The 21412-nt window shown below is 43.1% G+C and overlaps 1 protein-coding gene across 3 annotated transcripts in view; it reads right to left on the reverse strand.

The window, feature by feature from the left end:
* The window catches only part of LOC115099247, a 503007-nt gene that overhangs the window by 306883 nt on the left and 174712 nt on the right, over window positions 1-21412 (reverse strand). For all 3 annotated transcript variants that reach the window (XM_029616734.1, XM_029616743.1, XM_029616753.1), the window contains one exon: window positions 14458-14611. In XM_029616734.1, the coding sequence (XP_029472594.1) occupies window positions 14458-14611 (154 nt within the window). The remainder of the gene's footprint in view (window positions 1-14457; window positions 14612-21412) is intronic.

Consider the following 21412-nt stretch of genomic DNA (forward strand, 5'->3'; position numbering starts at 1 on the left):
CAGGTGTCATTAGGATCAGGTAGCTGATCTGTAGGACCATGAGGGGGTTGGATACCCGAAGATCCCGGTTGAGGCTCCGAGAAACTCGAAGGGATCACCGGGGGCATCGAGAATACCTTCAGAGTCATCGGTGCCGGCATCGAAGGCATCGGTGGAGCTGATGTACGTATCGCCCCCGAGGAATGTATCGGTGGTGAGGGACGACACGGCATCGATGGAACAACCCCCGAAGGAGGAATTCGATATGGTGTTTCTCCACCAAATGAGATTGCCATCGGGGAACGCACCGGTGCTGTCGGTGACCCAGGTATCACCGGTGGAAGGGCGGTCATGAGCGCTTCCATCCAGGCAAGCAGCGGTGCCAGCGCTGCTGGAATCGGGTCGGTGACCGGTTCCAATCTCGGTGCCAGAGTCGGTACCGAAGGAATCTGGAACCGTTGCATCGCCTTGTCGATGGCTTCCTGGACCAGCCGGTCCAGTTCTTCCCGGAGACCTGGGGTAACAAGACCCGGCTCCGCGGAAGAGGGAGGCTGAGGCTGAGCCGGAGGGACCACCATCACCGGTGGAATCGCGGCTCCCAAACCCCAATCGGGTGAGGGTTGCCTCGGTGTCTCAGAGACAGAAGTGGACGGTGCCGCTTCTGGTCGAGACTTCTTCGGTGGAGGCTCGGACGGTACCGAGGTCGATGACTTCGATTCCTCGGCGGTCCGAGACTTGCGATGTCGATGACGATGCTTCTCCCTCCAATCCCCTCGATCATCGGGGGAAGGGACGGGAGTCGATGGCCGTGGAGACGTCGATGGCAGACAGTCATCGGGAGGTTGTCGACGATGGTGTGACTTCGATGGTGCCGGTTCCGAAGACGTCGATGCGATGGATGGCGTCGGAGTGTGAGCATGGAAAAGGAGACCCATCTTCTCCATTCTGGCTTTGCGACCTTTTGGTGTCATAAGGGCACATTTGGTGCAAGTCAGGACATCATGCTCACTCCCTAAACACATTACACAGACTCTATGAGGGTCTGTGATGGACATGGTGCGCGTACAGTCTGGGCACCGACGAAACCCCGACGCCATGGCCACTGACCAAAAATTTAGCCACGGGATGGTTGACGGCCAGCAGGCCGCGAGGGCCAAACTCGACGGTAATCGACAAAAAACGGCAAAAAACTTACCGAAGTACCGCGGGCTAAATTTAGATAGAGGGGGAACCCTTGTGGGGCGAATTTAACCTCAAAGAAGTCCGCGAAGAAATTCCTGTCAGGAATGTGGTAAGAGCTCCTTAACCACGTGGCTACTGCTGCGCGGAAAAAAGAAGACTGAAGGGGGACCCCTGCTGGCTGCAGGGTTGGTGCCGTGCTGGGCATGCCCAGTAGGGGCCAGTCAAAGTTCCAGAAACTTTGACAGAAGTTTTCCGTGATTGGGCTCCATCCTCGATGTCACCCATATGTAAGGACTACCATCCTGCTTGTCCTGTGAGAAAGTATTATCCACTATGATGCCTAGATCTTTTTCCTGGGTGGTAGCTCCTAATATGGAACCTAACATGGTGTAACTACAGCAAGAGTTATTTTTCCCTATATGCAACACCTTGCACTTGTCCACATTAAATTTCATCTGCCATTTGGATACCCAATCTTCCAGTCTTGCAGGGTCCTCCTGTAATGTATCACAGTCTGCTTATGATTTAACTACTCTGAATAATTTTGTATCATCCACAAATTTGATAACCTCACTCATCGTATTCCTTTTCAGATCATTTATATACATATATATTGAAAAGCACCGGTCCAAGTACAGATTCCTGAGGCACTCCACTGTTTACCCTTTTCCACTGGGAAAATTGACCATTTAATCCTACTCTCAGTTTCCTGTCTTTTAACCAGCTTTACTAGTTCGAGTTATAAAATCTAGCGGTGATCGCACCCTGTGCCGAAGGTTTCAAAGCAAAAACGTCGAGTATTTATGCCCACTCAAAAAGTAAGTCAATCAATATATTTGTAAGAATAAAAGCAGTGAATTTATCAATCCCAGCAGAAGGACAGTGTGTCTGTGTTAGTGCAACAAAATATCAGCTCCTTTTATGAAGTATGAAAGTGTTCGCATCAGTGAGAAATCATAGTGCTATAATAGAACGCGACGCGATGTGAAGATTCAAAGCAACACAAAACACTCAACTTGCATTTACTGAATGGATCTATATAGAAAAAATATATAAAGATAACACTCAACTTAGTTTTGCTGATTGGATCTGTATACCAAACATATATATAAAAAATGAGATGTGACAGCTAGCCCGATTTACAAAAAATTCAATAAATAATTTGTTTACCTTGCGCTTTGCTTACAGATCAGAGTCTCCAAATGACAAACATTAGGGCTCTATTGCTTCTCCATTTTTAAACTCAAGTTTTGGCACCAAAGTGAGCTGTCACTCATTGACCCGATTAAAAAAACGGGAAAACAACAAGAAAACACTCTTAAAATGTGAAATAATCATAACTATAAAAAATGTTATACGAATTTAAAATTAAAATTAAAATGTAACTTAATTCGTTAGTGAATAAAAACGACCTGTCAATCATACTAGGGGCGTGGCTCTAAGATGACGTTTCAAAAGACTATGTGCTGCGAATGTAGAATTGTCAGTGTATGTAAAGCTTATATGTAATACCAAAAATGAAATGTTCCGTTTGAACAATATAAAATGTAAATTACATCTAAAAAATTAGGGAGTTGGATCAACAGTTAAAAGTGGGTTAAGGGAATACAAAAATTATTTTTATAAAAAACTAAAAAATGCAAAACCTGGTCCAAAAATAACAAGTTAAAAATCACAAGGTATAAAAACCACAATATTAATTAAAAATTGGAATAAGAAAATTGAATGTGTAAAAACAGTAAAAGACAAAAATAGGCAAATTAAAACCATGAGGATAAGAAAAACTGAAAGGAACAATATTTAAATTATTCTCAAACATACTATAGGAAAACAGAGTAATCTATTTCAGCGTTCAGACCATTAGGAGCCAATGTGTCAAATTCATATATATATATTTGTTCTAGTTGTAACAGTAAATGATCTAAATCCCCTTCTCTCCAATTAATACATTTTCTCAAAGTTGATAATCCGATCATGTGATTATTTCACATTTTAAGAGTGCTTTCTCATTGCTTTCCCGTTTCTTAATCGGGTCAATGAGTGACAGCTCCCTTTGGCGCCAAAACTTGAGTTTAAAAATGGAGAAGCAATAGAGCCCTAATGTTTGTCATTTGGAGTGGAGACTCTGATCTGTAAGCAAAGCGCAAGGTAAACAAATTATTTATTGAATTTTTTGTAAATCGGGCTATCTGTCACATCTCATTTTTTATATATATGTTTGGTATACAGATCCAATCAGCAAAACTAAGTTGAGTGTTATCTTTATATATTTTTTGTATAAAGATCCATTCAGAAAATCTAAGTTGAGTGTTTTGTGCTGCTTTGAATCTTCACATCGCGTTCCGTTCTATTATAGCACTATGATTTCTCACTGATGCGAACACTTTCATACTTCATAAAAGGAGCTGATATTTTGTTGCACTCGCACCGACACACTGTCCTTCCGCTGGGATTGACAAATTCACTGCTTTTATTCTTACAAGTATATTGATCGACTTACTTTTTGAGTGGGCATAAATACTCAACGTTTTTGCTTTGAAACCTTCGGCACAGGGTGCGATCACTGCTAGATTTTATAAGTCGAACTAATAAAGCATTAAGACATCACTCTAATTTTGGAAAGTTATGACTGAATACACAACCATATTTACATATATTATATATGTTCCCTAGCATTTTGTTAATGATTACAATTTTTATTTAAAGAGCACAAGTTTAGGGGTTTCTTAGGCACCCAATGATACACATTGGTTTCTAATAGGTTGGCATCTTTGATATATTACTCTCACTATATAATTATAATGGATTTTGCATTTAGGTGCCAATGGAAGAATTGAATCTACATGACAGATTCATTTTCAAAAAAGACAAGGTCAGTCAATTCATTAAAATGAACAGCCTCAATAACAAAATGTAAATTTATAACAACAACAATATATACAATTGTTTATACAATCTTACAGATTGAAAGCTACTATGGATCACAGACACACAGATCAATTTGATGCACAAGCCTATAAGCTTGCTTAGTAATCCTGAGTCCAAACATACTTATCCAAGGTAATACATTTCTTTTCAAAAATGTTCTTAACCCAAAAATCCAGTCAATTTAAATTGATTTTTTATAGGCAAATTTTTATCGTAGAGGTTTTCAATATGTCGTCACCATTCACTAGATGTTTTCTTTATATAAAAAGGAATCTTACAAGTTTGAAGTTTAATAACGATGTCTTATTTATTAATAATTTTATTTATGACTGATTTTCATTTATATTCATTTATTGGGATTTTTAATTAATAAATGATGTTTTTTATGATTGATTTTTAGCCCCTGAGGCAGCCGTTGTGTAAACGGCGAAACTCGGCCAGAGTTGGGCTGTATTTTTTAACACGTCTCCACTTCAATAAAGAATTGAAAAAGACCTTGGTATCTACTTCCTTTGTTGTCCTATCTGATTTGTTATTACATGGTCTGTTTTTTTAAACCAGGTTTCAGTAACTGCAATAAAGTCTGCTTCTTGGTCCTGTAGAATCTCTGATATTAGCATACATTTTTTGGTTAGTGATTGGGCGTTGATAAGTTAGAAAACTAGGAAGATTGTGTTTTCCCAGGAGTTATTGATGGGTACATGTATCAGAGATCGGTGTCTCTCCGAACGGGACTTGATAGTTGAGGGAGTGGTCTTTAACTGGATAGAGATAGCCAAGTTGTAGTATCCAGGCAGCTGATTATTGGTTGTTGGAGAGGTTGTGTATGCTGGCTGAGGCTCAATGGTGCTGCTCAAAGGGGCGCTCTAAGGGGCATGCCCCTTTTGTTGTGCTCCTTAGGCGCGCGACGCCTACGGTCGCGGTCTTACGTTTAAAGTAGGTGAGTCGCCAGGTTGACGTCACCGAAGGGGCGGCCCTCTCGTGGAGAGAGGTGCGGCCTAGGCTGGCGTTGCTCTGGGGGCACTTGCAGTAGGAGGTGGGCCGGCAGCGTTCTCCTGACCCTGATGGGTCCATGCTGGACGTGCAGAGCGAAGCCGGTGCGAGTTGGACGAGCAGGCGTCGAAAGGGAGGTCCAGGAGTCGCGGTCTTATTTTTAAAGTAGGTGAGTCGCCAGGTTGACGTCACCGAAGGGGCGGCCCTCTCGTGGAGAGAGGTGTGGCCTTGACTGGCATTGCTCTGGGGGCACTTGCAGTAGGAGGTGGGCCGGCAGCGTTCTCCTGACCCTGATGGGTCCATGCTGGACGTGCAGAGCGAAGCCGGTGCGAGTTGGACGAGCAGGCGTCGAAAGGGAGGTCCAGGAGTCGCGGTCTTATTTTTAAAGTAGGTGAGTCGCCAGGTTGACGTCACCGAAGGGGCGGCCCTCTCGTGGAGAGAGGTGTGGCCTTGACTGGCATTGCTCTGGGGACCTTGCGGTCGGAGGTGGGCCAGCAGCATGCTCCTGACCTCGATGGGTCCACGCCGGACGCGCGGATATGGTTGGATGTCTGGCCTGACAAGGCCAAGCTGAGGGAGAGGGTATGTGTGAGAGTATATAAGAAACTCCCTCAGAACAATCGTGTATTGTGCCTGTTTCAGTGGACATTGAACAAAGCAAGGGTACTGGTAATTTTCCCTGTGTTACTTGTAATCTAGACGCACAATCAGTTTTGGGACCAAGTTGGCACAATCCGGGCACTCACAAGACCATTTATTTAAATGATTACACAAACTGCTAGTCTTCTTTCGTGGTATACTTGATCAAATGTTCATGGCAGAAGCTATACATTGGGAAAACCAAGCAGATGTAAAAAACCAGGATCACAGAACATAAAAAGTTGTTTGAAAAACAGCAAATCACAAGCACCAATTGTGACACATTGCATAGAATTCAAACACCAATTTAAGGACTTGATTTGGAACATTGTGGGAAGCAAAATTGCTTACCTTGTAATAGGTGTTATCCCAGGACAGCAGGATGTAGTCCTCACATATGGGTGACATCATTGATGGAGCCCTGGTACGGAAAACTTTCTGTCAAAGTTTCTAGAAACTTTTGACTGGCCCTGTGAGGCCACTGAGCATGCCCAGCTTGCCATGATATTCTCTGCCATAGGGGTCTCTCTTCAGTCTCGTATGTAGCAATAAGCTTTAGCAAAAATAAAATAAAACATATCGGACCCAACTCCGCGGGGTGGCGGGTGGGTTTCGTGAGGACTACATCCTGCTGTCCTGGGATAACACCTATTACAAGGTAAGCAATTTTGCTTTATCCCAGGACAAGCAGGATGCTAGTCTTCACATATGGGTGATTAGCAAGCAAGCGGCTGAGTCATTTTGTAGTAAAGCAACAGAATGTATTTTTGTTGAAAATGAGGCAGCCGAAGATCACAGCAGATTGGATGTAGAAGGAGTTAGGGTTAAACTGGAAACAAGTTCTTCAAGACAGATTGTCCGTAGGCTGAACCTTGTCATCTCTGCTTGTCCAAACAGTAATGAGCTGCAAAGGTGTGAAGAGAACTCCATGTTGCTGCTTTACATATGTCAAGAATTGGCACTGAATGATAGTGTGCTACTGAGGTTGACATTGCTCTTACTGAATGCGCCTTTACTCGCCCTTGGAGAGGAAGGCTTGCTTTTTCATAGCAGAACTGTATGCAATCTGCTAGCCAATTGGATAGAGTATGTTTACCCACTGCTTTACCCAGTTTGTTTGGATCATAAGATACAAAGAGTTGAGTGGATTTCCTATGGACTGCAGGGCGGTCTAAGTAAAAGGCTAGTGCACGCTTACAGTCCAAGGTATGTAAAGCCCGTTCTCCTTGGTGAGAATGAGGCCTTGGAAAGAATGTAAGTAAAACTATGGATTGGTTCAAGTGGAATTCTGTAACTACTTTATTTATTTATTTATTTATTTTTAGATTTTTATATACCGGTGTTCCTGTATGAAATACAGAACACATCGGTTTACATTGAAACAGAACATAAATTTCGCCTAGAGGCGGTACATGGAACAAGGTTACGGAACTTGGAAACAGGGTAAACTAGTTCAAAATTAACATTGTAAAATTTAAGAACATAAAGAAAACATCTTAGCTAACAGGTCTCATTGAGCATCAAAATCATAAAATAAAGCATAACTGAAATGTCACATGTGTTCTGCAGAAGGGATTAGATACAGTGTCAAGTAGTAGTATAGAACATGGGGATTGCGATGGAGAGGAGCTCTTACTAGCTGGAGGTGAAAAACGTGCTCATGGTCCTGGAAAAGCTTGGCTGAAGAGCCAGGTTTTAAGTTTCTTTTTGAATGAAGAGTGGCAGAGCTCTAGACGGATGTCTGGCGGGAGCGCGATCCATTGAACGGGGCCTGCTGAAGATATGGCACGTTTCTGAAGCGAGGATTTTGTTGAGGGTACATAGAGTGTGCCTTTATATGCTCCTCTGATAGGTCTAGATGAAGAGTGAAGACGTAGTTGGGTGCTTAGGTGGAGTGGGGATATATTGTGAATGGATTTATGAATTGCTATGTGCACTTTATAGAGAATCCTTTGCTTAATTGGCAGCCAGTGGAGGAGTTTGAGTATGGGGATGATGTGATCTCTTTTATTCGTATTGGTAAGGATTCTGGCTGCAGAGTTTTGAACCATTTGGAGGGGTTTGATGGATGAGGTTGGGAGGCCAAAAAGGAGCGAATTGCAATAGTCAATTTTTGATAGTATAATGGCTTGTAGAACCATCCGAAAATCATTGAAGTGAAGAAGTGGTTTCAGCTTTCTCAGGACTTGTAGCTTGTAGAAACAGTCTTTAGTGGTGGTGCTTATAAATTTTTTAAGGTTAAGCTGATTGTCTAGCATGACGCCTAAATCGCGTACATGTGGTGAGTGATTTAATATAGGAGTGGTTGAAATGAGTGGGTCAGCTGTGTTTAGCAGCTTGTTGTTGACGTCTTGATTGATGATTAGGATCTCGGTTTTGTTGTTGTTAAGAATGAGGCTAAGGCTGGAGAGAAGATGATTGATTAGTTGCAAGCAATTGTTCCAGTGAATCAAGGTTTTGTGTAAGGATTCTGTGATTGGGATGAGTATTTGGATGTCATCCGCGTAGAGGTAGTGTGTTAGATTTAGTTTAGTAAGTAGTCGACAGAGAGGGAGAAGGTAAATGTTGAAGAGGGTTGGGGAGAGGGAGGAACCTTGAGGGACCCCCTGGTTGGATGGGACCGGGTGTGATTCTTTGTTGTTTATCTTTACCTTGAATTGTCTATTAGCCAGGAAGGACTTGAACCAGCTGAGGACTGTTCCCTTAATGCCTATGTCTGCCAGACCTTTTAATAAAGATGAATGGTTGACAGTGTCAAAGGCCGCAGAGAGATCTAATACGATCAAGAGATGTGGTTGTTTTTTGTCCATATTAGCTAGAATAGTGTCGGTAAGAGAGATAAGGAGAGATTCCGTGCTCAACGATTTACGAAAGCCGTACTGGGATGGTGCAAGAATGTAGTTTTCTTCCAGGTACTCGGATAGTTGTTTATTGACTATCTTTTCCATAAGTTTGGCGATCATTGGCAAATTGGCTATTGGGCGGAAGTTAGCTGGATCTGTGGTCGGTAGGTTCGGTTTTTTTAGTAGAGGTTTAAGAATAGCTAGCTTAAGTTGGTCAGGAACTAGACCTTGGGAAAGAGAGCAATTAATGATGTCTGCAATTGGCTTTGAAATGGTGTTCCTTATTGCGATGAGGAGGTTGGTTGGAATTGTGTCTAAGGGATGAGAGGATGGGAAGGAATTTTGGATGTGTAAGGAGAACCACTCTGTCATGTAGGAATTTTGTATAGGGTGAGTACGTGACAAGTGCTTGTAACTCAGTAACCCTCCTAACCGATGTAATGGGTATGAGGAAGATAGTCTTCCATGTGAGAAATTTAATATCACAGGAATTCATGGGTTCGAAAGAACGCCTGAGTCTTGTTAAGACCAGATTCAGGTCCCATTCTGTGACTGGTGGCTGAATTGGTGGTTTAATTTTAGTTAAACTTCTCATAAACCTGCTGACAAGAGGTTGTATGGATATTGGTGCATCTCAAATCTTGTTATGGTAAGCTGAGATTGCACTTAAATGTACTCTTACAGATGACCTCTGGAGACCAGCATCTGAAAGATGACATAAGTAGTCTGGTAGAGAAGTTGTGGGGCAGGAGAAAGGATCAATACTCTTTTGTATTCACCACAAAGTAAATCTTTTCCATTTTGAAGAATAGTTCTTACATGTGGAAGGTTTGTGTGAAGCTATAAGCACTTGAGATACATTGGTTGAATGATTGAGTGGTTGTAAGATCAAGCTTTCAACATCCATGCTGTCAGGGATAGGGACTGAAGGTTGGGATGGCGCAACCGACCCTGATCCTGAGTTATGAGAGTGGGAGCTACACCCAGGCGAATTGGCTCTCTGATTGAGAGGTCTAGAAGTGTGGGAAACCATACTTGTCAAGGCCAATATGGGGCTATGAGTATCACAGACCCCTTGTCCTGTTGTAGCTTCACTAGAGATTTGGTTATGAGCAGTATTGGAGGATACGCTTATAGAAGGACTGAGTTCCAAGGGCGAGCAAAAGCGTCCCTGGCTAGTTGGTGATTCTGTCTGTGCAGAGTGCAGAATTTGTCCACTTTGTGATTCAGGTGTGATGCAAAGAGGTCTATTGTCAGTTGTCCCCAACGTTGAAATATCCTGGTCGCTAGTAAGGGATCCAGGAACCATTCGTGTGGTTGGAACTGGCGACTGAGTCAATCCGCCACTACGTTCTGAATGCTTACCAGATATGTGGCCCAGAGAAACATTGAGTCTGCCAGGGCCCAGTCCCAAATCTGTGCAGTTTCTTGACAAAGGAGATACGAACCCGTACCTCCCTGTTTGTTGATGTACCACATGGCTACTGTGTTGTCCGTTTGGATCAGAACAGTCTTGTGTGAAAGGCAGTCCTTGAATGCATGCAGAGCATAACGTATAGCTCGAAGTTCCAGGAAATTGATTTGAAATGTTGCTTCGAGTTTTGTCCAAGTAGCTTGGGTTTGGAGATTGTTTATGTGAGCTCCCCAACCCAAGGTGGATGCATCTGTAGTTAAAGTTAACTGTGGGACTGGTTGTTGGAAGGGTAGGCCCTTGCGCAAATTGTCCCTGTTCGCCCACCAAAGTAGAGAGGAACATAGCTGGTGGGTTACTTGAATTGGAGAGGACAGTGGCTAAATGGCTTGGATCCATTGTGATCTTAGAGTCCATTGCGTTACTCTCATGGCTAACCTTGCCATAGGAGTGACATGAACTGTGGATGTCATGTGGCCTAGTAAGGTTAGAAATTGATGAGCTGTTGCTTGTTCTGTGAGTGAATCGAGTTTGCCGGAAGGAAAAGTGTGTCTGCCCGATCCTCGGGTAGAAAGGCCTTTGAGAGGATGGTGTTCAATTCTGCTCCTATGAATTGAAGCAGGTGAGACTGAGTGAGATGGGACTTTTGATAATTGATGAGAAAGCCCATGGAGTGAAGTAGAGTAATTGTTCAACTGAGAGAAGCCAGAGCTCCTTGTTGAGATTGACTTCTGATGAGCCAGTCGTCTAAATAGGGAAAGACATGGACACTTTCCTTGTGCAAGTGTGCTGCTATTACTGTCAGACATTTGGTGAATACTCTGGGAGCAGAGGCAAGTTCGAATGGTAGTACTCTGTATTGGAAATGTTGATGACCAACCATGAAGCGCAGATACTTGCGATGAGGAGGGAATATTGGAATGTGAGCGTAAGCGTCTTGAAGATCCAGAGAAGAAAGCCAATCTCCTGTTTGAAGAAGTGGAAGCATGGTGCCTAGAGAAACCATTCTGAACTTTTCTTTCTTTAGAAATTTGTTGAGATTTCTTAGGTCTAGGATGGGGCGTAGGCCTCCGGTTTTCTTTGGAATGAGGAAATAACGGGAATAGAATCCTCTGCCTTGCTGAGTCCGGGGTACCGGCTCTACAGCCCTGGCTCTCAGAAGGGTGGATAATTCTACTTGTAATTGGATTATGTGATTTTCCTTTAGAGAAAGAGGTCTCGGAGGAGAATCTGTTGGAATTGAGAGGAAATTGAGTTGGTAATCTTGAGATCTTATTGCAAGTACCCATTGGTCTGTTGTTATTTGTAACAAATGGTTGTAAAAGGAGGATACTCGACCTCCTACCAGAAGCTCTGGATGAGGGTTGGAGAGATGGCTTCGGTCTCTGGGAAAGGCCTCAAAAGCCAGCAGCCGGTCCCGTCTGTGGCGGGGGTTGAGGCCTAGCCGCCCTAGGTTGTCTGGGCTGAGCTCTTTGTTGCGGCCTACAAGATCTGCTCCTAGATGTTGGAGGGTAATACTGCTTCTGTCTATAGAAGGGCATTCTAGGTTCTTTTCTTTGAGGCCTACGAGTTAACTGTGTAGCCGGATCCTGCGGAATCAATGAAAGTTGTCGCAGGGTTTCTGTGTACTCTTTCAATTGAGCAACCGCATCTTGTACCTAGGAACCAAAAAGGTTATCGCCAAGACATGGGAGGTCAACCAATTTTTCTTGGACTTCAGGCCTGAGGTCCGAGGCTTTAAGCCATGCCCAACGTCTTGCACTTATTCCAGATGCAGCCACTCTGGATGCTGTTTCAAAGCCATCATAGGCAGCACAGACTTTGTGCTTGCCCGCTTCTAGCCCTTTCTGGATAATTGCCTGGGTTGCTTCTTGATGTTGTTGTAGCAATGATGGTATAAACTCCTGCATCTGTTTCCACAGATTTCTTTGGTATTGAGTCATGTATAATTGGTAAGAAGATATTTTAGAATTTAACATGGCTCCTTGGTAAACCTTCCTTCCCAGGGAATCCAAGAATCTGTGATCTTTTCCCGGGGGAGTTGAGGAATGTGGTCTTATCCTCTTTGACTTCTTTTGTGCAGATTCCACCACCGCTGGAGCCAGAGACTGCACCAAATACGTTGTGTCCATTCTTTTATTTACAGCAGGCACTGAGCATGGATGCTCCCAAAGCCGATGTTGTAGGTCCAGAAGGACATCATGGACCAGTATGGCTACTACTTGCTTTGGAGGGTCTACAAATTGGAGAACCTCCAATGTTTGTTGCCCTGAATCATCTTCTGTCACCAAGGTCAAAAATATTGTGTCAGCCATTTCGTGGATGAAATTGGTTAAGGATAAATCCTCCTGTGGAGATTTCTTTCTTGGGTCTGGAGGTGAAGGATCTGACATGAAATCTTCAGATGAGGTGTCTGTTTGTCCATCGTCCCAAGTATCGTATGGCTCTTCTCTTGGTGGAGATAGTGGAGAAGGTCTAGGTGGATGGGGAAGCCCTGAAGGACCTGGTTGCGGGTCATCGAAGGGTATGCCTTCAGGCTGTTCTTTCCGAGGCATGGGAGGAAGAGCACCAACTACCTCATCAAATCCCTTCACTAAGAGCTGATAGAGTGTCAGTTCTGGTTGTCCTGGGTCTTCAGGTAAGCTTGGCATCGATGATATCGGGGCCGAAATTGAAGATGGCGTCGGTGTCATCGATGGTCGTGCCGGTGGCACCTTGGCTGGTATCAGTGTAGGCACCGGCATCGACAGAACCGTCGGCATCAGTACAGGTACCGGCATCGACGGAGTCGTCAGCATCAGTGTAGTCACCGGGTTCGGTGCAATCACCGGCATCGGTAATGGTACCGGCATCGGTGAAGGCACCGGCATCGGCGAAGGCGCCGGAATAGGCATCTGCTCCTTAAGGGCCTGGAGCACCACTTGCCGGATAAAATCCAACAATTCCTGCGGAACAGCTGATGCAGGCAGAGCAGCTGAACGCGCTGGCAGTGGAGGCGTCGATACCCCTTCCACAGAACCCTGTGGAGGTTCGACTATTGGTATTTCTTCGGAAGGTGAAGGCCCCAGCGTCGAGGGTAGCGGTGTTTCCTGTAGTTTAAGCCGCTTTGCAGTCGGTTCCTCCGGGGAGAGAAGCGCCACTGGAGTCGATGTATGCCGATGTCTGTGACGGTGTTTCGGCCGGTGTTCAATTACTGACCTTATCGATGCCGTCGATGTCGATGGCGATGGATGATCTCCGGATCCCTCCGGACAACGTTTTTTCAATATTATTCTTTTTGAAACTCCGGCTGGAGACAATTTTGTTGACGTTGAGGAAAAAGGAAGCAGCTGTAAGTGAAAAGATGTTCCATCTTTTCTTGGCGAAGTTTTCTTCCTTTGGGAGTCATCTCTGCACATTTAGGGCAGGTTGAGACATCATGTTTGTCCCCCAAACAAAGGACACACTCAAGGTGTGGGTCTGTAATGGACATTGTCTGATTACAGACAGGACATTTTTTAAATCCGGTAGCCATTTTCTATCGACAGCCATCGATGAAATGAGGGAAAAAATTATGAGAAAAAACTTTTTACTCAGGGAGTAAAAATGAGACTATGATTACTCACCAGCCAGTGGAAATCTGAGAGAGATCCCTTGTGGGAGAAAAAGAATGAGAAAATAAATGACTTTTCAGTCAGCAAACACTGTGAGAAAACTCACAAGGCTCCTTGTTCCGCGATGCTTACAGCAGCGCAGAAAAACGAAGAGTGAAGAGAGACCCTTGTGGCAGAGAATATCATGGCATGCTGGGCATGCTCAGTGGCCTCACAGGGCCAGTCAAAAGTTTCTAGAAACTTTTATGGATATGTAATTTCTGCACCTCATTTCAATAAAAACCTTTTAAATACAAAAAAAAAAAAAAGTTTCTAGAAACTTTGACAGAAAGTTTTCCATACCAGGGCTCCATCAATGATGTCACCCATATGTGAGGACTAGCATCCTGCTTATCCTGGGATAAAGTATGATACATTTACACATGTAACTCCTTTGAAAATTACCTCCTTAGTCTAATATGTGATTAGGCAAATACTATGAACTGGTCTATTAGGTGGCAAATTTCCCATCCCTCTCACTAGTTGCAAGGTATATGCACACATTTGTACATGTGTACCTTGAAGCTAAACTACCTAAGTAGTACACATATAAAAAGATGCTGCGTATATTTGCTCCTGCTATTTATGTGGATGACCAATTAGTGATAAACAGCATGTATACATGTGAAAATACAAATGTAAGGTGCTATATGGAATGCCTCTTTTTAATCTATGTAAATATGTGCATGCTGTGAAAGCCAGAGTGTACTTTTAGTCACTTTCATGGGATCTTTACCCAGGAAGATCACTCTGAAAATTGTCCTCCTTGTGCAAAAGAAAATTATGACTTTGGAAGGCTCTTCTTGTCCTCCATTTCTTCAACAATACATTTTAAAAAATGAAAACTTACACAATGTTTTATCACTTGCAATTTTTCGAAAGCGGTGGCAAACTTGTGCAGCCTGAGACAGCTCTTTATGGGACAGAAACGAAAAAATATTTATCCATAATTCTTCAGGAAGAAGAAGCCACACAGACAAAATGGCATATTCCCTTTGGATTTCCTGAAACCAAACATGAACATAAACATGTAACATCTATATTTACAATATAATGACAGATGGAGTGGGGAAAAGCAGAAATAAAAATTTGGGATGTTATTCTTATAATCAAAACCCCCAGTTTGTTATAATTATTCACAATCTGCTACCTGCCATAGAATCATGACCTCTACCCCACTCTATTTCACACAAAAACATACACTCTTACCATCATTCCTCCTTCCATATGACCCCCTTCCCTGCTTGCAAAAACTGCCAACCACATGGCTCGGTTAACTCTTGAGTTGCGCATTGTTGGTACTACCCATAATCCATGGGGTTCTCATGCTACAGTACACTTTTGGAATCATACGCTCGTTCCCTCACCACATTATTTTAGATTCTGCCTCATTGTTTCCATTTCAGATGACATTTACACTGTTGAAGATCTCTGTGTCATCAGTAAAGAAACACATCAACCCATCTAACTTTTTCCAATATCACTTGCAAATCCATCAAATAAAACTAGGACCAGGACTGAGTTCTGGCATCCTGCTGGTCATCTCTATTCAGAGGAATTCTATTTAACACAAGGTTCTGTCACCTATCAGTCAACCAATTTCTAACCTAATTTACTATCTTATGACCCAACCTGGGGTTTCTCTGAATACTTACAAGTCTTCTTCTGCATGAAAGTGAAATCTAAATAAACTACACCCAGTGGTCTTCCTTAATCTAATTCCCCTATTATCCAAAGAGAGGAATCAGATTTGTGTGATATGACTTCTCTGGTGAATCTATCCTAGCTTTCATTCTATAATTCAATGTATTCAACAAATCCCACTCTGGTCAAACTAACCTGTATGCATTTATTATTTTTATTTATTTATATTTAATTGTAACTGTCTACCTTTTTATTAAACAACAATGGAAAACAATCAAAACACTAATAAAATACAGCTTATGAAATTTCACATAACAATAATCAAATAAATATAAATCAAAAACATAATCAATGAAACACAAACATAAAAGCATCCTATAGGAAAATTAGATATATAAAATAAATATAAAATACAAATCCATAATAGTTTTACGCTACAACATATAAAAAAAATATTTTTAAAAATTAAAAATACCTGTTATGCCAATCACCAATGACTGTATAGGATTCTATATAGACTTTTATTAATCTAAATTTGATATGGCAATTGCTTCCAAAAATATCATGTCACATGTCTAAAAGATGAACTTCCATCACATGCAATCGAGCTTGAGGAAGTGAGGAAGAGGTAAGTAAAGCTTGCTGTGAAGAATTGTTAACATTAATCCCTCAGATCAAGTACGGGACCTAGGAATACAGATCAATAAGAACTTCACAATGAAAAAGCATATAAGCAAATTAATTAAAACAGGATACTCCAAACTGAGAATTTTACATTGGCTGAAACCATTACTAACAGTACAGGACTTCCGCACTGTTTTACAAACACTAATATTTTCAAACTTAGATTATTGCAACTCCCTATTACTAAGCCTACCCTCAGGACTATTAAAACCACTAGTTAATACAAACTCCCTCAGCTAGACTCTTACTAGGGACAAGGAAATTTGACTACATCATCCCCTCACTGATAGCACTGCACTGGCTCCCTGTACAATCCAGAATTCATTATAAAGTATTAACTCTAATTTTTAATATCATCAACAACATTAACCCATGCTTAATAGGAGTGACACTTCAACCATACCCACCACAGAGAGCCCTAAGAACGCAAGGACTTCTAAAGGTACCTACAGCACAGAACACACACCAAACACAAATAAGAGACCAAATGTTTTCCATAGTGCGCCCCCAAGTTCTGGAACTCTCTTCCAGAGTCATTACGTCTGATAACAGAAAGAAAGAGTTTCAAACGTGAACTGAATACATGGCTCTTTAGAAATGATTATGATTCAATATAAAATCCAATATGCCGATAACTTCACTGTCAGCACCAGAAATAATGTTAGTACTCTGAGCAATAAGTAATGAACGAGGTAAAGTGTAACATGACAACATACTGATTATTACGTGAAGAATAATGAAATGGAAATTAAAGATTACAATCAATTATGATAGCACATGAGTTATCTTGTACTAGAGGTTGAAATATCGACCTAGAAGATGTAACTGCTGTTGTGTTGACCTAGAATATGTATGAATATCACCTTTAATATGTATTTGCCATTGTGCTGATCTAGAATATGAATGTTGATCCAGTATGTGAATGCTGACCAAGAATATGAATGCTGAATTTGTAAAACGTTATGATCTTCTTTTAGAACGATGGTATATAAACCGCCTAAATAAATAAAATAAAAACACTGCAATATAGAAGGCTCTTATTTTACTAATACATCAGTCAAATATTTAAGATGGCCATAATTAAGACATTTAGAGGTCCACATTCAAAACCTAGCTGGCTAGATAAGTCAAATAAACTTATCTGGCTTACTTATCTGGTATATTCAGTGGTGCAGTTGTGCCGCTAACTTTTGAGTTAGCTGGATAAATTTCTCCAGCTAAATTTAGACCTGCTCAATAGCACATCCAGCTAACAGGCCAGGATTTATCAAAATGCACTAAATATTGCATGTGATAGGAAAAGGGGCATGTTTTATGGTAATAGGCAGTTTATTGCCATTTGCACTAATACCTATGTGAAGTGCTAAGTTACTGCAAATTGTGATAACTTTTTCACACTATCAGCTCGATACTATAACGTGCGGTTGGAGATTCCCCGTCTGTAACCCGCTGTGGGCGCATAATTTGGACGCGTAAGGCGATCCTGCGATACAGTCTCCAGTTTCACGCGTCCTTAACGCCTCTTGAAACCGACGCATAACCCTTTCCACACCCAGCATGTATATGACATGTAAATGAACGAATTAGCTATTTAATGAACGAATTAGCTATTCCCCTCCGATACTGTGACACGCGCTCCGATTATCTCCTTTGTAACCCGCTATTTTGCCGTGTCCTTAACCTGTTAGTTTACCGCCTACCCTCTACCTGGTGTTAGTGTGGTGTTCAAACAGCTACGTACCGGACTGCACCATATATACTAACATTTGCAGCGTAAAGTTGTTATATATATATATATATATATATATATAAATACCTGTCACTTTCTGAATCCCCCATCTCCACACGGGCGGGCGGGCGGTCATCGAGGCGGCAGCAGGAGCCGGCGGGCGGGAGGGCGCCCGTTCATCCAGGCGGCGGCGGCGGGAGCTGGCGGGTGGGTGGGCGCGCGTTCGATCCAGGCGCAGCGGGAGCCGGCAGGCGGGTGGGCGCGCGTTCGATCCAGGCGGCGGCGGGCGGGTGGGCGCCCGTTCATCCAGGCGGCGGCAGCGGGAGCCAGCGGGCGGGTGGGCGCGCGTTCGATCCAGGCGGCGGCGGGAGCCAGCGGGCGGGTGGGCGCGCGTTCGATCCAGGCGGCGGCGGGCGGGTGGGCGCCCGTTCATCCAGGCGGCGGCGGGAGCCGGCGGGCGGGTGGGTGCGTGTTCGATCCAGGCTGCGGCGGGAGCTGGCGGGCGGGTGGGCGTGCATTCATGCAGGCGGAGGGAGCCGGCGGCGAAAGCGGCCTCCGGCAGCCCCCACCGGCAGTGAATGAATGCACGCCTGTGTACGCCCGTGCGATTTCGGCACTCAAGGCAGTCACATGCCGTGACGTCAAGCGTCGTGACGTCACGCCTTCCATACGCCGATGTCTGTTAGGCGTTCCAATTCTACTGGAACGCCTAACAGACATCGGCATCCAAGGTGAGGCACATGAATGGTTCAAATCTTTCCTTGAAGACAGATTCTATAAGGTCAGAATTAATAATAAAGAATCTCTCCCAATCAAATCAAACAGAGGAATCCCACAAGGTTCATCCCTCTCCCCGACGCTCTTCAACATCTATCTACTACCTCTCTGTCATCTACTCGCCAACCTCAAACTAACATACTACATTTTCGCCGACGATGTTCAAATTCTTCTTCCTATCACCGAATCCCTGCAAAAAACCTGGGCACACTGGAATTGCTGCTTACAATCCATCACCAACCTGCTCACCAACCTCAACCTCATCCTTAACTCAAAGACAGAAATCCTTATCATTTCGCCAGATGAAAAACACAATCTCATCAATCCACAAAGCACACCACAATCCACTAATACACTCATAAATCACACCTCTTCCGTCAGAGACCTTGGGATGCGGCTTGACAACCTATTCAACCTAAAATCTTTCATCCACAATACAACCAAGGAATGTTTCTATAAACTGCAAGTCCTCAAAAATCTGAAACCTCTTCTACACTTCAGTGACTTCAGGCTTGTAGTCCAGTCTCTCATCCTTACAAAATTAGATTACTGCAACTCTCTTCTCCTAGGCCTCCCTGCTATATCTACCAAACCTTTACAGATGGTCCAGAATGCTGCAGCAAGACTTCTCACAAATTAAAACAAAAGAGCACACATCACACCCATACTCCAAAGTCTTCACTGGCTTCCCATAAAACACAGGATCACCTTCAAAACACTAATGATGATTCACAAGGACATCCACGGCATCGCCCACCTCAAATTAAACTCTCAACTCCGCATTCAAACTTCTGCTAGACCTATTAGAAACGCCTACAAAGGAGCCCTATACGCACCACCGATCAAAACCACTTTAAGAAAACGCGCCATGTCCACAGCCGGGCCCAACCTTTGGAATTCGTTACCACCCGAGCTTCGCCAAGAACCCTCTCTCCAAACTTTTAAAAAACACCTTAAAACATGGCTCTTCAGACAAGCCTTTCCTGAATCTCAACATTACTCTGACACGGGTCAAAAGACATAACATGACACAAGGTAACCTCAGGACATAAGACATATCAGGACTTTAAGGAGACACTTGAGCACCCATCTCTTCCGTACCATACTCTTTAAGGAGTCACCCGATCCTTAAGGATCTCTAAGGAGACTTGATCACCCATTACTCCCACATTATATCCCGTCAATCTTGTTTCAATGCCTCACTCCCTTCCTGCCTACATACTCCTCCTCCCTCCACCACTCAGTCATACTCTCATTGCTACCTTATGCCCTATGCTACCACCACGCCTTATCCACTATGCAGCTGCATAATGACACTTCATTAAACGTATTTTGATATTACGCATACAGTCGCCCCAGTTGTTGTTCCGCTATTTATATATATTTTGTTACTCTATGATGAAGCATTTCACTATATATTATTGTTGAACTGTTGACCTGTCCTATGTTTATTGCTCAATGTTCTATGTTCGATGTAACGCCATAACCGCGACAGTTATGTTCAATTGTAAACCGATATGATTTGATATCTTTGTTCAAGAATGTCGGTATAGAAAAATTCGAAATAAATAAATAAATAAAGCAAAATTGCTTACCTTGTAATAGGTGTTATCCCAGGACAGCAGGATGTAGTCCTTACATATGGGTGACATCGGTAATGGAGCACTTTACGGAAAAACTTCTGTCAAAGTTTCTAGAAACATTTGACTGGCACTGTGGGCCCACTGAGCATGCTCAGCATGCCATGATATTCTCAGCCACAGGGGTCTCCCTTCAGTCTGTTTTGTAGCAATTAGCATTAGCCAAAAATAAAATAAAAATACGTATTGGACCCAACTCCACGGGGTGGCGGGTGAGTTTCGTGAGGACTACATCCTGCTGTCCTGGGATAACACCTATTACAAGGTAAGCAATTTTGCTTTATCCCAGGACAAGCAGGATGCTAGTCCTCACATATGGGTGATTAGCAAGCTACAGGCTGAGTCATCTTTGTATTGGTCCAACAGCTTAGAACTTGTGCAACAGGCACAACAACTAGTGTACTGTTGGGAAAAATGAGGCAGCCTGAAATCATGAAAGGTTGGGTGTGGAAGAAGTTGGGATCATACTGGAAACAAGTTCTTTAAGACAGATTGTCCATAGGCTGAATCTTGTCGTCCTTCTTTGTCTAAACAGTAATGAGCCGCAAAGGTGTGAAGAGAACTCCATTTTGCTGCTCTACATATGTCAGCTATTTCCACTGAACGATAGTGTGCTACTGAGGTTGTCATTGCTCTTACTGAATGCGCCTTTACTCGCCCTTGGAAAGGCAGGCCTGCTTTGTCATAGCAAAACTGTATGCAATCTGCTAGCCAATTGGATAAAGTTTGCTTGCCTACTGCCTTTCCAGGTTTGTTTGGATCAAACGAAACAAAGAGCTGGTTGGATTTCCTATGAACTGCAGTGCGATCTAAGTAATAAGCAAGTGCACGTTTACAGTCTAAGGTGTGTAAAGCCCTCTCTCCTTGATGAGAGTGTGGTTTTGGGAAGAAAGTAGGCAAAATGATGGATTGATTCAAGTGGAATTCAGTGACCACTTTAGGAAGGAATTTTGGGTGTGTACGGAGTACCACTCTATCATGTAGGAATTTTGTGTAGGGTGAGTATGTGACCAGTGCTTGTAACTCACTAACCCTTCTTGCTGATGTGATGGCTATTAAGAAAATAGCCTTCCATGTGAGAAATTTAACCTCACATGAATTCATGGGTTCAAAAGAGGAACGCATGAGCCTTGTTAAGACCACATTAAGATCCCATTGTGTAACTGGTAGTCGATGCAGAGGTTTTAGTTGGATTAAACCTCTCATGAACCTACTAACGAGGGGTTGCACTGATACTGGTGCATCTCCGACTGTATTGTGATAAGCTGAGATTGCACTTAAATGCACTCTTACAGATGAGGTCTGGAGACCAGAGTCTGAGAGGTGCCAAA

Source organism: Rhinatrema bivittatum, chromosome 1 (genome assembly GCF_901001135.1).
Source record: "Rhinatrema bivittatum chromosome 1, aRhiBiv1.1, whole genome shotgun sequence".
Classification (NCBI taxonomy): Eukaryota; Metazoa; Chordata; class Amphibia; order Gymnophiona; family Rhinatrematidae; genus Rhinatrema; species Rhinatrema bivittatum.